Source organism: Castor canadensis, chromosome 11 (assembly GCF_047511655.1).
Source record: "Castor canadensis chromosome 11, mCasCan1.hap1v2, whole genome shotgun sequence".
Lineage (NCBI taxonomy): Eukaryota > Metazoa > Chordata > Mammalia > Rodentia > Castoridae > Castor > Castor canadensis.
This window is the reverse complement of record NC_133396.1, coordinates 78,021,369-78,039,632: the sequence shown is the minus strand read 5'-3', so window position 1 is coordinate 78,039,632 and position 18,264 is coordinate 78,021,369. Positions and strand designations below refer to the sequence as shown.

The 18,264-nt window shown below is 35.6% G+C and overlaps 1 protein-coding gene across 5 annotated transcripts in view; it reads left to right on the top strand.

The window, feature by feature from the left end:
- The window catches only part of Hmcn1 (hemicentin 1), a 441,079-nt gene that overhangs the window by 178,731 nt on the left and 244,084 nt on the right, over positions 1–18,264 (top strand). For all 5 annotated transcript variants that reach the window (XM_074047247.1, XM_074047248.1, XM_074047249.1 and 2 more), the window contains exons 7-11: positions 4,390–4,510; positions 5,404–5,667; positions 6,921–7,065; positions 10,698–10,819; positions 15,191–15,466. In XM_074047247.1, coding sequence (XP_073903348.1) covers positions 4,390–4,510; positions 5,404–5,667; positions 6,921–7,065; positions 10,698–10,819; positions 15,191–15,466 — 928 coding nt within the window. The remainder of the gene's footprint in view (positions 1–4,389; positions 4,511–5,403; positions 5,668–6,920; positions 7,066–10,697; positions 10,820–15,190; positions 15,467–18,264) is intronic.

Below are 18,264 nucleotides of genomic sequence, written 5' to 3'. Positions count from 1 at the left end.
CTGGTAATTTCTTAACCAATGGATCAGCAGTAGTCCTAGCTACCTTTCTATTCACCCAGGTCCTTGCCTGCAGTGGGTACTTGGTATTTATTGGGTACATTCATTTGGCAATGGTGAAGTGTTTTGCTGTAATATTTTAAATAAATGTAGCTAAAATTGATATTATTCTGACCATCTTCCTTCAAATATGACTAGCATTGAGTCTGACTTCTGTGACCACAGTAGAAAAGAATTTAGAAGTGTTGAGTTGCTTCATTCCCAGATACTTTAAGCAGTAATCTATGTGAGTGGCCCACTGAGGTATTCTCTTCTTGCTTTCTGAATCATGACATGAGGTTATCCATTATTGGCTCGAACTATATGTAAGCAATATCATTCTTCCATATTGTTAATAACTTACTGTGAGGCATTTGAAACTGTTTCTGGGTGATTTGGATTACAACCAGTGGTATTTCCAGTAGTCAGATTCTTGCCTAGAGGAGGGCTATTGTATGACTTTTGTTTTACCTTGTGCCTAACACACTTATTTATTCAGTCATCCACTCAATAAACACTTACCGAGTGTCTGCTTTTGGACACGCTCCATGTTATTTACTTAATAGGCACTAAGCACATTTAATTGATAATTAGAGCAGAGAGGGACCAAGGATTCACCTGTGAGTGAGCAGAGTGATGAAAAAGTGATGAGACAGTGAAAACCCTGTTTAGACAAGTCTCTAAGTTCAGTCTCCTATAATTAAGGGTATAATATAATAAAAAGACACAGCATCTATTATCATGTTAACTTGAATTTATAGCTAGTCTTTCACTTCTGGATTATACCATTTCTAGGGTACAATTAATGTTAACAATAGCAAACAACTGATAAGCATTACAGTGCAACTTGTGAATAATAAACTCAGTTTGCTCCTATGTGAAACACCAAAATAACATATCAAGATGATACAAAGAAAATGGAGCTGTATCTACTGACATAAATATTGCTGCTGACACTGGATCTCTCTTTTGGATGGCTAATGAATGATAAGTGTTTTTACATGTGTGCTTTCTCAAGAACAGAAATGTCTGAGATTAGATAGTGCACCTTCAGTGCCATCTCCTGCTATCTGGAAAATGTTTGCTGGATCACAAGAATTAATAATGGTTTTTGATGTTTCAAATAACAGTTTTTATCCCAAATATGGAGGATAATCTATTATTTGATGTTAGCAGGATATTGAAGGATCACTCAATTGAGCCCCACTCAACCTTTCTGGTTATCTTCAATCTTTCACCTTCTCCTTCCCCATGCTTTCTCTTCATTCCAATCCTTCTCCCTTCTTTTCAGTCCCTTCAAACTATTTCCATAGTTTGGCTCAAATATGAACACTTTCATCAAGTCTTACCAGTTTTTTTTTTAAACCTCTGAAAAGTTCCTATTTCTCTCTCTGGCTTTTTACTGCAATTTTTCTGCATCTTGGATTCTCCTTATATTATCTTTATTTCTGTAGAGATTCCTTTCTCTAGTTTACTATAGACTAGATTTTGTCACTAGTACATGCCACAGTGCCCGAGAAACATAAATACTTATGAATAAAAATTAATACACTTATTCTGATGATATCTAGGGAGGCAGGCACAAGAATTGGTTTAGATAGCTTACAGTTGCTGTGCTGGCATGGGACACTTCACTGGATTCATGATTTAAAATGCCCTGAGTGACAGTTTCTTCTCTTTTGTGGTTTTTATATCAAGTACTTTGCTGTGACTTATTAGGGTGCTTTCACTAAACTGAGACAATGAGTCAACTCATTGGGTATAGTGATATAAAAGACTCAGATATTTTAAGTTCCCTCTGATGTAGGTAAAGCATAATAACTGAAAAGAACATAAAGTTTTATTAAAAGCAGAAGAGAAGGTGGTTTTATGCTCCTAAATTTCCATTTGTAGGGAAGTTACAGATTCTGGATCTTATTCTGAAAGCAACATGAATTTTCCATTCAGGCTGCTGCATCTGTATGTAGAATTTTGGACTATAACTACCGAAACTCTCTGGGCCGTGTTTGGTCCTCCGTTCCTTAGGGAAATTCCCTACAAAGATATTAAATGCTAGGTTTTGGTAATATAAAATGTTTCTATTAGCCTAGGATTATCTGTGTGATCCTGTAATTCAGCACATCCCCTGGGTATGTTTCCATTAAGTAAAATTGGATAACTGTCCCTAGAAAGTCTTCTAAGTAGAGAGGGAGTGTAGCAAACCATGTGATTACATTGTAACTCTGAGCCTACTAGAAATATGTTGGTTTTAGATAGCTGTGTTCGTTGTCAGAGAATACTAATGTATTTTCTTCAGGATAACATTATTTTAGAAGTCATAGCTTATTTAGGAATCACGATTAAATCAACAGAGGATCACACAGAATGGCTATTATGTGGTTCTTCAATTATCCTCACCAGGTGACTCTTTTGAACAGCTGTAGATTACACCAGGTGCAGCATTAATTCAGCATTTTAGGTCGATGGAATGCTTTATATGGATTTTTCCTGGAAAGTTTTGCTGTTATTTTGACCTGCCGATATCAGGCTGTTAACTAAATGGGATGCTTTCATTTAAAAAAAGATTATTTGTATATAAACACATGTGTGCATGAGTGTGTGTAGATGTATTTCAATAGAATTCATTCCACGCTCAGAGTACATTTATTTCCTTATCTTCACATTCCTACAAAGACACAATGCCCAATAAAATGTTAATATTTAAATCTAGCTGACATTATTATGTTTTTGTGACTGGTACAATACCCGACTCAAGTAGACTTCCAATAAATCATTGACTGAAACTACCATATTTTTAAATTTGTAAAGAATTGTGTATCACTTAAGTGCAAATACTTTGAAAAGATCTGGACATCTATTTGAGTTCAAGATCCATTACTTAATATCTTAGACCACAGAGAACTACTTTACCTCCTTAAATCTGAAGGAAAATAATAGCTATTTCATATTGTCATGATTGAATGAGACACTAATTTAAAAAAGTGTTTAAACAATGTCTGACACATAAGTTAATTAGGTAACCTTGAATATATGTAAGTCATACATTGTATCTTTAATTTATTGCTGAAGTTATTTTTTGTTTTGTTTGGTTTTTACCTTTGGGAATATTTGCTGCCTTATAAAACATTGTAACTCTTTAAGAGGGAGAAATAAAAAATAGCTCTATCAATTAAAATTGAATTCAGTTAATAAGAGGTTAGGTGTCACATAAATAAATCTGGGCTGAAGACAAGGATCTGCATTTTTAACAAACAACCCAAGTGATTTGTAGTCGTAGGTGGTCCTCACATACTTTTTTGAGAGAAACTGAGGTGGAGGTCATTGCTAACTTACCTTGCTAGACAATATAGCCCTGTGGTGAAGAGTCTGGAGCCTGACCTTTGGATTAAAATCCCACCTCTGTAAGTCAGCAAACCTTGTGAGCTTGAACAAACTATTTAACAACTTAATGTCACAAATTCCTTACCTGTACAGTAAGGAAAGTGATGATATCTCCCTTAGAAGCTTGTAATGAGGATTTAATAAGCCACTGTATTTAAATAGCCTGAACACAGAGGAAGTGCCCAGTAGACATGAGTAGTATTATTTTATCCTGTGGCCTCAATCCAAATTATTTATTATTCATGCATACACCAGTCACTCTAGTACTTACTTTGTGATTCAATATTTATTCTAGCCATCATCGCCCCTATTAAGGATTTAGCCAAATAGGCTTGTCTATACTTCTTTTGTGTATTTCTCTCCTCCATTTATTACATTATATTAAACACCCCTCCTTCTCCATCTGTTGGCAATAGTGATGAACTTTGGTGGGTGAGCACCATGTTTTACTCACATTTGTACTCCAGCACCAAGTACCTTTGTTAGAACACTGCTGAGCTGAATTCTGGAAAATAGCTCTTGTAATTGTCCTGGCTAGAAAGATCCAGAGGCAAGGAAAAAGGAAAAATCCTCCAGAATTGAACTTGAATGTTATTTGTGAGAGAAATTTAATCATCTGTTCATTTCATCAGTATTGGCTGGGCATCTACCATGAGAACATCAGAGAACAAAGCAGAGGTTCAGGCCTTTATGGAGCTCTTACAGATTTACTTCATGTTCACACATTGTTAATTGAACACATGCATCTTTTACCATTGGGCATGCAATGTATTATTGAATTGTATTTTAGAACAGAGACTTGTACTTTAAAATAAAGACTCATAATTAAGTTCAGAATACCCAGTTCAGAACTTCTGTTGTTGGACATCGATCTTAATTGAACATTTGCAGTTTGCTATACTGATAGTGTTTATTGTGATCAGCTTTATTGTAAACTCAATGCTGACTGGATTTATTGTCAAACATATTCAGACCTCTAGCAGTGGAAGGCACTCTATTCGCATCACTGGCCTCAGTACTATTGATTTCCGAGCTGGCTTTTCCCGAAAGCCCACCCTGGACTTCAAAAAAACAGTCAGCAGACCCGTGCAAGGTTTGTATGTGCATCCTACTTAAAGTGGTATAACTGAACAATATTTCTCAGTCTGTTATTTTATAGCTTGGTAGTATCCAATAAAATCAAGAGATGTAGCATTTTTACTTTAAACATGATGCTCTTTTCTTGCTTGTCTAAATGTAATCCCAAGACCAGTGATACCGGAATTACTTGTTAAAAATTCAGATTCCTGAGGCCAACTCCAATCTCCTGAATTAGAACCACAGAATGTAGGGCCTAGAAATAGGAGTTTTAGTGAGCATCGCAACTGATTCTATTCTTACTAAGTTTAGAGAACTACTAATCCAATCTTCAGCCTTTTTTTTTTACTGTAAATCTGTAATTTGCCTTATTGCAAAGATGAAATGTGTGTAGATGGCCAAAAACTTAAGGCACTGTTGTTCATTGTATGTTTAAAGATGTTAGTATTGCTGATTGTTAAAGCTTATTCTTTCTCCTATTTTATTCATATATTAATAGTTATATCTTTAAAACTAGAAAAAAAACTCAATCATACTGTGAACCCTATGGGTTTTTTTCAGGACACTGTTTATTTTTATTGTTTCAGTTTGTGTAAGGTTACAAAGTATTGAATCTTTAAAAATATTCGTGCAATCAAACATCATATAGTACAGTATCCATAATTCAAATTGTTCTCCATATAAACATAGTTAAATACTATAAGATAATTACATAGTTTTTGTGGCCATGCATAAACTATTTTTTTGCATAGAAAAGATTCTACAACTGGCCCACAATTTGTAGGGCAGTCTGTAGCATTCATCCTTAAGGTACTTTTATGTTACTATAATGTTGATATTTATGTAATCATTTATTTATTTAACTATAATCATGTGTAGCTTGTAAGTAATAAAGTCTTTCTCTTGTAGGAGTACCTACCTATGTGCTGCTGAATACTTCTGGAATTTCTAATCCAGCTAGAGTAGATCGTCTCGAACTTCTGAGTATCTCAGGAGGTTCTCTTAAGACAATTCCTGTTAAATATTACCCAGATCGGCAACCTTATGGCATATGGAATATTTCTGACTTCATACCACCAAGTGAAGCTTTCTTTCTCAAAGTTACAGGCTATGACAAAGATGATTATGTCTTCCAGAGAGTGTCAAGTGTGTCCTTTTCTAGTGTTGTACCAGGTGAGGTGTCATTTTATCCAACATTGGAAGGAATATGGATACTTTATAAACTTAAAGTAGAGATGTGGTCCCAGGGATAAAGAATGGATTATAAAATTGAAAACATCCTCATATTACTTTGTCAACAAATTAATGGGCGTTCATACTTAAGTAACTCAGTTTTCATTAACTGTTAAATAACACTTTCAGAGTTTCATATTAAGTCTTTCCAATTAAAGATCTAAGAATTGTGACTACTTTAATCAAAAGTGTATGAACTGGAACTGGGAAATTCTGGTACGCCCTCCTTGTCTAAAAAGGCTTGATTAAGCAATCTAAATTGGATATGCATTAATATGCATTTGTTGGAAACCTGCTCCATGAGCAGTACTGCACTGTGAACAACTGGTAACCATTCTGCCTTTACTAGTTGGTTACTTAGTTAACACTATCAGTAAACTACTTACTTATATATCCTATTATATCAAGATGAGATTACAGGTTAGGGCTTATTTGGGGACATTAGGCAACATTTCATTTTATTGCTACTTGAACGAGTTCTCAAGGCTAAAGAAACTGGCCAAAACTTTAGAACTGTAGTTTCAACCATGGACCTACAAAGATTCAGAGGGATTATTTCTAAAATTTTCCTATTGGGTGGGGAGACAGCAAGTTATCATTTATACTTATATATAATCTCAACCTTCTGGTTAAGATCTGTGAAATTCATTAACAATTCTACAGCTACTTTTTAATCACTGTGGAATGATGAGAACAGAACCAACTTCAAAATTTCCTCTAATATGATGTTTAAGTGAGTTGGTTTACCCTTAAATTGAATGCTGTGAAGTCTGCTGGAGTCTTAAAATAATTTCCTTATTTGTTTTGGGAAAAAATTACCCTATGAATTTGATGCTAAGGTATGGGTTCTTTTCATATTTTCACATATTTGAAATAAAAATGTATTCTATGGTTGACATGGTATTATAACTTAGGTGAAATTTTTTTCTACGTTGGTGGTACAAGAAATAGTGTGTCCTAAAAATAAGTGGAGACTTCGATTAGATGAATAGCATAGTAAGGAGCCTTTGGAGCTATCCAGAAATAAACCAGCTTTGAATGAAAAGTTAATTTAATTTTCAGTGGTTTGGATTCATTGGGATGCAGAGGGTTTACTGGGATAATTTAAGTGTGGGGCTTGTGAATGGATTTTCAGGAAGTAGTCAATACTGTTGTGACTTTTTTGCCTCTGTTTTTTTTTTTTTTCCCCCTAGATGCTCCCAAAGTAACAATGCCCAGGAGAACACCAGGATACTACCTGCAGCCGGGCCGAATTCTCTGCTCTGTTGACAGTCTTTTGCCCTTTACTGTGAGCTTTTTCAGAAATGGAGTTACACTTGGAGTCGACCAGTACTTCAAGTGTGTAAATGTTTCTGTCAGTAATAATTTATAGCATCAAACGTGAATACAAATGGATGCTTACTCTGTGTACTTATTCTCTGGCAAATGTCACTTACTTGCTTCATGACCTTGGAATATAGCACTGACCAAAGCAGGCATAAGTTTGTTTCCTAGTGGAGTTCACACTGTAATTCAGGGACCCAGAAAACAGGTGATAAATATAATGTGATGATAAAATAAATACTAGAATACATTCAAGGGTTTACTTAGGTTTCATGGAATCTGAATGTGATATAATTTGAAGGTCCCATGCTTAGATAAAGAAAGCAGATTTAAAATTTTTTTTATTTATCATACATTAACAGTCTAGGGGATTTCATTGTGATAATTCCATACATGTGCACAGTATGCCTTGAACAAATTCACTCCCAAGAGGGAATTCCCATTCCCTCTTGCCTTCTTTCACTCTCTTTCCAATAGAAGAAAACAGAATTATGAATCCAGTGTTAGGCACCACACTTTGGAGGGGGACCTTGTAAGGGAGATGCCCTGAGACTTTAGTGTTGGGGTCACAGTGTCTCTGAATCTGGTGTAAAGTGTTGCAGTAAGTGAACCCGATGCATATTATGGCAGAAAGTCGAACAGGTTAATTAGGAAGAATCATGCTGTCAGGTGGGGTGCATGTGGCTTTGAAATCACAAGTGGAAATGATAAAGCTCAGGGTGAGAGACATTTGAGTAACGGCCTGAGGATGGTGAGAGAGTTGATTAATCAGATATCCAGGGAAGAGAACTCACATACCAGGAAGACTATGTGCACGTGTGCACATGGGTACGTGGAAAGAGAGAAATAAGGGCAAAGTGTGTGCAGTCCAGTGAGCCAGGAGAAGGGTAGAAGTCAAGGCCAGGGAGGTCCCCTGGCGCTGGAGTAGATGACGTGGTGGACCAGAAGCACGTGTGCATAGAACAATCAACAGGAGTGGGCAACTTTTCCTTGCAAAGTTGAGTAACTTTTAGAGACAAACATAAGTAATCTAATGTCAAGATTAAGTAGACCTTAGAAAGTGGAGGAAAATGATTTCTGGGGAGTGATGCCTTTTAAACTTACCTGAAACAGTACATTTTGGGAAAAGTTTTATGAATTCTTTTACCAACCTTTTATACTGTTGGTTCATTGTCATACAAGATATTTAATATTCTACAGTCAGTTTATGCAATCCTTTTATAGGGGTCCTGTGGCAGGAATGGTCGCCATAACTAGAACTTTTTCCATTCTTTAAAGATTGAACTGCATTATCTCTTGCCCCTTGCAGAGCACATCTTGATGGTTTACTTAGCTGCATATTTTATAACCAACAACATAACTGACTAGGGTATCAAATGATGAAGCTACATAACTGGCTGATGAAATAAAGTAATTCTGCTTCCTGTTTAAATAGTGACATTTTTCAAAGACATTTGAGATTCTTTATAAACATTAATTCATTAATTCTACACAATTCCTGGGAGGTAAGCCACAAGAATTCTTTTTCTCATTTTTCCAGCTTTGTGGTCCAGAGGCATGACATGCCTTGCTGACATGCATTAAGCGTTTTGGATGTGAGAGTTTAGAGACAAAATTAGCATGAGTGATGATAGACGGACACTAATCCTGATTCACTCACATGTCTCTGCCCTAGATTTCCTAATAATGGGAAACATGTGACTTAATCTTGGTTGATGTCAGTCACTTTGGTCTTCAGGGGATGTGAGGGAACGTTAGCATGGATTAACAATGGGACACATTTCTACTGGACATGTTCTTTTCCCTGTCCCAAAGTCTGTCCCTTAGAAACTTTTTAAAAATTGTGGCCATATAGTGCTGAAAAGGTTGCATTAACAAGAAATTTATTTTCATAAACAAGAGGACACGAAGTAGACCTGATAAAAGTATTCCTCAAGCAATTAGCAAACTGGTTATGTGTCTCTCAACAAATGACTTGTCATTCAACCTCCCTGTTTTTAAAATAAGGGATTTGAGACTAGAATAATTTTCACTTTCTGTTCTAAAGTTTCCATGAGCCTAAGTTTTTGATGAATCCCAACATATGCTCAGTTCGGAGTAGACACTTCAGAGAACACCAAAGACGTTTGTGTTTCAAATTCCTGCCTTTCTGGAACTTACAGGGTGTCCTAGGTTGTGACACTTATAAACTGGTGCCTAGCATTCGAGACACAGATTAGGTGATCAGAGTTAAGGGACATTCCATTTCCTTCAGATTTGACAAGAAGGCTCACTAGCACACAGTGCATGCAGAATTGACTTGAGACAACTAACCACAGTGACTGTTGTTAGCTACTGTAATAAATGGAACAGAGACCATGCCTAGCTTTTCACTTTCTGATGATGGGAACTTAGGCCTTACCTTCCTCTTACAAACTCTGGGTCAGTGCTAAATACGAAGTTAAGAGCTCAGTAAGTCTTTGTAGTTGTTTGATGATAGGCATGGTGTGGGAAGGGAGGTGGAGCTATCCCCAGGAAGCTTCATCTCTTAAGCTGCTTTCACATTTCCACGGAAGTACCTTGATTCTGCTTGAATTTTGAATTTTTTAGAAAAAGGTTATGAGTAGCCACAGATTATAAAGGAGGAAGTGTATGAAAATATTTATGATATTTCAGTTATATTTTTAAAGCACAATAATGCCTATATTTCTAGATTTGTAATCTTTTTTTTTTAAAACAAAGATTAAAGGGCTGAGGGTGTGGCTAGAGTACCATGCCCAGTACCACCAAAAGAAAAAAAATTCAAAGATTAAATATCTATTACTAAGACATTTCCAGAAAATGAGGAATAATTTGAACAGTATTAGAGGAAAAAGAGTAAGTATTAAATAAATGTACAAATGCATAATATAGCAGAGGATTTTTTTTCTCATTGTACATTTAGGTTGAACTATTATATTACACAGCTCCATGTGGAGTTTATGTATAAGAAAGTTAAGATGAATTTATCCTCTTTTTCTTTTTTTTTGAGGTGCTGTGGCTTGAATTTGGGGCCTTCATCTTGAATCACTCCACCAGCCCTATTTTTGTGAAGGGTCTTTTGAGATAGGGTTTCATGGAACTCTTTGCTCGGCCGGCTTAGAACTGTGATCTTCCTGATTTTTGCCTCCTGATTAGTTAGGATTGCAGGCTTGAGCCACAGCACCCAGCTGAATTTATCTTCTTAGAATTAAAAACTTGATTATCTACCTTCATATTTGTAAAGTACCTGATTTGTTTGCTTTGTCTAAGATCCCTGGCCAAAAACTGGAAAGAGACAAGGGAAGGAAAGAGATTTAAGGAGTGTTTTGTTCTGTTTTTTTTTTTTTTTAGCTCTGTTTTCTCATATGTTGACACAGCCAGAAAATTATTTCCCTAAGAAATTTGGAGTCTTCATAATACGTTATCTTTGTTGTGCCTTTTTCTCAGAGTAGACTATCTTAGCTGTCTAGTTAAAATGAAAAATGTGTTCAATTTAAAGTTAAAAATTTCTCTGCAGTTTCATCAATTTATCTTCTTCACATTTTTCTTTTGAATGACTCTTTCAAGAAGAAATAGTGGGATCATTGTTTCCAACTTTGTCTCTTTTTTTATAGCAACTAATTTTTGTCCCATTTTCTTACCCTCAGAGAATCTGCCAGTGTGAACTGGGATATTGAAAAGGTCACTTTGTCTGACGAAGGCTCCTACGAATGCACTGCTGTCAGCAGTGCAGGTACTGGACGGGCACAGACGTTTTTTGATGTATCAGGTAATTATCACTAAGTTTGTTAATAGTTACATGAATATTAATGCACCTGTGGAAATACGTTGTTGGCAACCAGTTTGCATTTATACAGTTGTCTTTATAATTGTTTTGTAATTGTCCCCACTGGATTTTGTACTCACATACTGGCTTTACCACACACCAGCCATGTGAGCTTCTTGCACCATTTTTCTCTGACTATGAAATGAGAAAAATAGCAATAGCAGGCTCTATCCCATGAAGAAACTGTGAGAATTGAGTATGTAATACTTCCCTTTTGAAATATTACATTTTGGTATTTCCCTTTAAGAAACTAAAGTTTAAGGAAAGGATCTATCCTGATAATAAGAAAGTTAAACTTCCTTTTCTCTCACATTCATAAGAAACAGAGTGCATTCACAAATTGATTCCAACTTCTAAAGTGAAGATAATAATGGAAGAGATTATATTCTAGGAACACGCTTGAGTTGGTAAAACTAACTATTACTGCTAATATCTTACCTTCAGACAGTATGCTTCCAATGCATAGATAGGAGGCAAGGTTCATATTACTTTATAAGGCAAATGCATTAAACTGAAAAAAAATTTCCCCTGATCTCTTCAGAATTCTTAAGGAGAAAAACACTACTATAAATAATCAATAATCAAGATTAAGCTACTTACTCAGCATTTATCTATAATTTATTAGAAACTGAATTATTTTCTACCTGCCTACTAGACTAATGATGTGGGGTGTTTAATTGTAACCTATTCTGACCTAAGTATTGCTGCTGCAGAATTAATAACAATGTCTGTATTTGCTTTTAATATTTTTGTGAAGTATCTTGAGATAATACAAGACAAAAGAAGTTTTTTAATTAGAGGACTATTTAGGAGCCTAGGATTCAAAGCTGAACTTTGAAAGAGAGGCATGCCAGACAGCTTGACTTACAAACTGTTCTTGCAATAAAACAATCTAGATTCTCTTATTCTTAGAAAAATAAAGTGTCCTCTGAAATAATGTAGCAAGTTGACACATATCACAAACTATTCATTTTCTTCATCTCCAGAAATTACGAAAAGCGCTGGAATTGTGTCAACATTCCTCAGCTTCTGGGAAAACAAACACTCGAGCATTGAGTATTATTCCCAGCAATATTAATTAAGAGAAAGACATCAGGGAAAGAGGCCTGAGCGAGTTGATTCAGACTTCTTGCATAAATAAGTGGGAATGTCAGTAAGAACTTCAGAACTGACTGTTAGGAGTTTGGTTCTAGGGTGTCAGTAACTTCTGTCTATGTATTCTACACATGCCCTTCTAGCATTGATGTGTGCCAGCCAGGCAGGGACATAACTGGGAAATTGTACTGTCCCCAAGCTAGTTTTTAGTAGTTATTTCCCAATCAGTAATTTTGAAAGAAGGGGGCCGAAGCATTGATGGTAGTGGTTGGTAATTACCATAAGAGCAGAAGTAACAAGCAGGTGCCCCTGTGGATTTGAAGGAACAGACCTTTCTTTCAGGACCAGCCTAGCACACCAGTCTTTTAACCTCTACCTACTTCTGAATTTCTCTTAGCCTGCACTGTGGTCCCAGCTCTGCCACTTTACTTTAATAACCTATTAGCATAGTGGAATCAGGATGCTAAACAGACCTCATATGTTGTAAAAGAGCATTAGGAAACAAGGCATTATGGGATAGCAATTCTTGTTTCACTGTGAACTTTATTATGTTGTATAAAGTGAAGGGCACCCAAGAGCAGTTTAAAGAAAACCTCAATTTTTTCTTTCTGCAATTTATTGTAGTTGACATATTTAAGGATTTTTAGTGCATTTGAAATGTTGGTCATTGATTTTTTTAAAATTCAAAATGGGTGTAGAAACATTGTATGTCTCTTTCACTGAATTTAAGTACATAGAAAACAATGAATAAAACTCTAGAAGCATGCAAAACTTATTCTTTTCGAATGATACATGGTAGTTTAGTTTAATACTATTACAAAGTTATGTTAATGTTTGTGTTAGTTTTTTGTTAACACAATACCACACACACACACACACACACACACACACATCACGATTTTAAAGTTCTGGGTTTAAGTAAAATTCTTAATAGAGAATGCTTGTCCAGGGCATGCCAGAGACAGGAAACCTTAAATTATGATTACAGGATATTCTTTTAGACTCAGATAAGACTTAGAAGTAATCTTACAATACCTCATTGTTTTAAAGCTAAAGAAATGAGACCCAGAGTGACCAGGTGATCCATTTATGATCAGATGGGGAGGTACTGACTGTCCAGTGGCCCTAACTTTACATCATTAGGCCTATGGGTGTTATACTCCTGCTTCAGTCCTGAGATCATTCTCTGATCCCCATGTGCTAGCCTTAATCATGTCTTCACTTAGGAATGGTGGAGACTGGTATTCTAGGACAGGTTATGGCTGGAAGTCTGTGATCTTAGCTTTCTTCACAAACTGCTGCACTTCTCTCTCATCACTCCACTGGCCTTACCACATTTATTCACATGTGCACGAATATGCTAGTTATGCTAATGTGCCTAATGTTTACTATCTCCAACCATCTGTGCAAGACTAGTATTCTGGATCATTATTTCAAAACTCACTCATCCACATACATTACTAGAAATTTGTTATGTTGCTCATTTCAATTTATATTTGAAGAGTTGATAGACTCTGAGGCATAGTTTGCATGCAAGAGTGTTATTGGGGAGTCTCTAGGGAAAAGCACCTGTAATGGAGTGAGGCAAGTAGAAGTCAGAGCCTGTGATGTGGTTGCACCTAGGGCTTCACCTGATCCTACAGGGTTGGGGGTTGGAACAGTCCTGAATTGAGCCAGGAGTGGTGGGCTTTTGTTCCATCATTAATTAGTAACTGGCTGTAGATTGACTAAACAGTGGCCTAATTTCAACATGTTAGAAGGACCTTATAGTTAGAAGGAGTCTTTAAGGTCACTTAATCATTCCTTTGTTCATACAGCGAAGCAAACTGTCAGTAAACCGGCATATCTAAAGTCACACAGCTAGATAGGGGTAGAACTAGGCAGCCTATGACTGTGACATTCAGCAAATAAGAACTCAGGATGCCCTGTTAAATTTAAAATTTCATGTAAGTGTGTTCCAAGTGTGGCATGAGACAGACTTAAGTGTACTTAAAATGTTATTTGATATTTACCTGAAACTCAAATTTATCAGTGTCCTGTATTTTATCTGTCCACCCTAGCCAGACTCCAGCCAAAGCTTCCTAATGATATCATACTCTTCCCACTGGGTCCATTAGGTATTTTCATAAGAGATTTAAAAAACATAGCACAATGATAAAATTTATGTTTGTTTTTTAAAATGATTTAAAACAGCAAATGCTGTTTAGAAAAACTTTGGAAAAGAAGGGTCAGTGTAACAGAGAACATAGAAAATATGCACATTTTTCTGTCTCTCGTAGACAGCCATGTGGGGGGCATATTTGTTTCCAGTCTTTATTTGAGGCCTGTGATTGATCTGCACATTCGTATAGATCTTGAATATCTGACACACTTTCATTTTTTAACTAAAACAGACAAAGATTTTCACAGCAATGATCAACACAGTTTTCATTGCTACTTTATTTATAATGGGTGACTAAAGGAAATTATTTTGAAGTTTTTATCAGAGTGAATTATGGAAGAGGAATTTGGATTCATCCTTAAAATGAATTAGAGCAAAAAATGACTATCCCAACCACTTTGTTTAAATATTTAATTAGCAGTTAGTTTTTATTAGCAATTAAATATGTGTGCACTATCAATGCCTTTTGTGTACATAGTTCTAAGTGTACAATTTTATTAAAGGTGGGTCCCTACAATTCATTCAACCTTTTTAGATCAAATTGTTCCTCATTCCTACGAAGAAGACATTTATTTGCCTTACTCTACCGTCTTGCTGTGTCTTCCTCGTGAGATTGTTACCTTAAAGCTGATACTGTTATATCTTGCCATGTCTCTCATCCTTTGTGTGTTATTTTCTTTAAAACACTAAGTAAATATTTTTAAATTTAAAAAATCCATAAATGCTACCTTCATTAAAATTGAAATAAAATTTGCCTCGCTTCACAATCCCAAATCCATCCAATCACGTCCTTTCACCAGGTCTCTTTGACTTTCACATTATAATTTATAGATTTGAACTTAAGAATACTTTGCATGAAAATATGCTCTAGTTTTTTTTGAGTGTCTTGTGATAATTTAGGGGGAATTTCCTGGCATAGGTATTAGTCAGTAAGCTCTGTTACACTGCATCTTTCCTCCTAAATATTCAGGATGTGTTCAGGCAGTTTTTCAGACACACTTATAAATGAAAAAAATGGCTTTTAAGTGTCTTGATTTGAAACTTTTGCTTTCACACAGAGCCTCCACCCGTCATCCAAGTGCCTAATAATGTTACAGTCACTCCTGGAGAGAGAGCACTTTTGACATGTCTTGTGATCAGTGCCGTGGATTACAATCTAACCTGGCAGAGGAGCGGCAGAGATGTCAGACTGGCAGAGCCAGCAAGAATCAGGATGTTGGCCAACCTCTCGCTGGAGCTAAGGAGTGTGAAAGTAGGCGATGCTGGAGAGTACCACTGCACGGCTTCCAGTGAAGGTGGATCGGCAGCAGCTTCCATTTTCCTCACAGTGCAAGGTACTGTGCCTTTGTAACCTGTATTACAGCATCCTTCTTCAATCTGTCCTCCCACACTGGCTATCTGAGAGTGATGATATTTACCCCCAGAATTAATTTTGAATGAGAAAATGCTTGTGGAATCCTCAGTTGTCTAAAGCCATTAAGCTGGAGACTAAAACACCTCTATCAGGTAACTTACTGGGTAGGTAACTTTACCCAGTCATGACTGATCTGGCCATTGATGATGGCTATTTTAGGAGAACATAAGAATTGTCTCTGAATACTATAATAGCTTTAAATTTTCTAGTCATGAGGAATTTTATAAAAATCTAATTATTTTAATAATTGATTTAAAAATTCCTACCCAATTTAAGTGCCGTACTTTCACGCATATAATTTACTTTTTATTTTTAAATTAAATTTAATAACATTTTTAGTAATATATTTTGAATGAGATGCTTCTAGTCTTGGTGAAATTTTATTGAGAGTTAAGCAGAGTGTTTTTAATGTCATTTTTCTTTTTTTAAATTTTATTTTATTGTTTTTATACTTACTTACATGTGTATACATTATTTGGGCCACCTTCCTTCCCCTGTCCCTCCAATCCCTCCTCCAGGCAGAACTTGTTCCACTGTCTTGTTCTCCGATTTTGTTGAAGGAAAAACATAAAAGATAATAAGAAAAATATGGTGCTTTTGCTAGTTTGAGATAAACAAAGCTGTATAGGGAGATTCCTTGTGTTGTTTCCATGCATATGGATATTACAATCCAACTGGCTTATCTGTACCATACCTCTTGACTACTCCCTAGTCCCCTTCCCATAGTGGCCTCTGCCAGTTTAAGTTTTCTATACTCGTTCCTATGCAGTGAGCACATCAACCACATTCAAGTTTTTGGTTTTCTTCCCTTTCCTATCCCTCCCATGTGCAGTCTCCCTTTAGTGTGACCCATGTCCAATAATATTACTGCATTTGTTTTAGGTCTATAATCTGCATATGAAGGAGAACATGCAATTTTTGGTCTTCTGAGCCTTACTAACTTCGCTTAAAATGAGGTTCTCCAGTTCCATCCATGTACCTGTTTTAACCTCATTTTTCTTATACATGCACACACACACATGCATGAGTGTTCATTGTGTAGAAAGTAATAGCAAACCAATCTCAAATTATTTTTTCAGACAGCTGAAAAAATATGTATTAGCAATATGGTTTAATAGAGTTTAAATATATACACATTTACATATGTATGTATTTTAGAACCATAAACTGAAGATTGGAAACTGTCTTCTAAGTATCTAGAGACCCGCTGGAAGTTGTAATGTAATAAGCAAATTACTGTCAGCAGTTTTCACTATTAAGATGAAAGTTTTGGATGTTACCTCAGCAGAATATGAAATTTCAAATCCCTGATGTGGGTAACTGATGACATCAGAATTGGTTTGGCTTTTGATTGTGGTATTAGAAACAACTTCATAACATGCCTCAGTAGTACTTGCAGATATTTTTCAGCAAAAATGACTTGCATTTCAAGGCTTACTCTTAAAATGTTATTAATGACAGAAAAGTGAACCTATCATGAGAATCAACGAAATGCCTGACATCTGATTATAGTTTTTTCTTGGTAGTTTGGATATACTCTACAATTTGAATTGTGTCTTTTGTTAGTTAATCTGGTGACATCTCTAGGAAACATTGCTTTTGCAAATGGTTCACTACGTTTCCACATTGTAGATGCGTTGCAGCTGAATCATTTCAAGTAGCAACTTGGTTTTGTAGAACTGTGGAACCAATTTACCAAACTGATTGTTTCAGATAGAATAAATGCTAATGAACTTCTGGAATTTAATACTGGTTCTTTATTTGAAGTCCCTTAGAATGGGATTATAAAATAAACTTAGAGATTTCCTTATTTACTCATTGTTAGTCAGTGGTTTAAATAAGCACTGAGGTAAGATGTTCGTCTTAGTGCATTTTTAGTAGTTATAACAGAATACCTGAAGCTAGGTAATTATAATGAAAGGAGATTATATTTTGGGTCATGGTTCAGACCCATATCCCCAATGAGTATACATGCAAAAATTCTCAAGAAAATACTAGCAAACTGAGCAGCAAATTAAACATCAGAAAATCACACATCATGATCAAGTGGGAATCATCCCAGAGACACAGAAGTGGTTCAGCATAAGAAAATCAGTAACTGTAACATAACACATCAACAAAATGAAACAAAAACATAGATGAAGGAAAAGTGTTAGAGAAGATTTAACACCTTTTCATGATGAAAACTAAACAAGTTAAGTATAAGGAACACATCTCAAGTACTAAAGGCTATGTATGAAAATCACAGCGAATATCACACTGAATGAGGAAAAGCTGAAAGCATTTCCTATAAAATTAGGAACAAGACAAGGATGTTTACTTCTGCTACTCTTACTTAATCTAATACTGGAAGTCTTAGTAAGAACAATTAGGCAAGAGAAAGAAATAAAGGCCATCCAAATTGAAAGAAGTTAAATTATCCATGTTTACAGATGACATGATTTTTAAACTTACAAAAACCTAAGTACTCCCTCAAAAACTATTAACACTTATAATTGAATTCAGTAAAGTTACAGGGATACAAAACCAGCATACAAAAAAGCATTTTTATCCACCAATAACAAATTTGTTGAAAAAGAAATTTGAAAGCAATTCCATTCATAAGAGCTACAAAAAGATTAGAATGAAATTTAACCAAAAATTAACCAAATTTAACCAAAGTAAAAGATCTTTACAATGAAACTTGCAAAACACTGATGAAAGAAAGTATAGAGGACA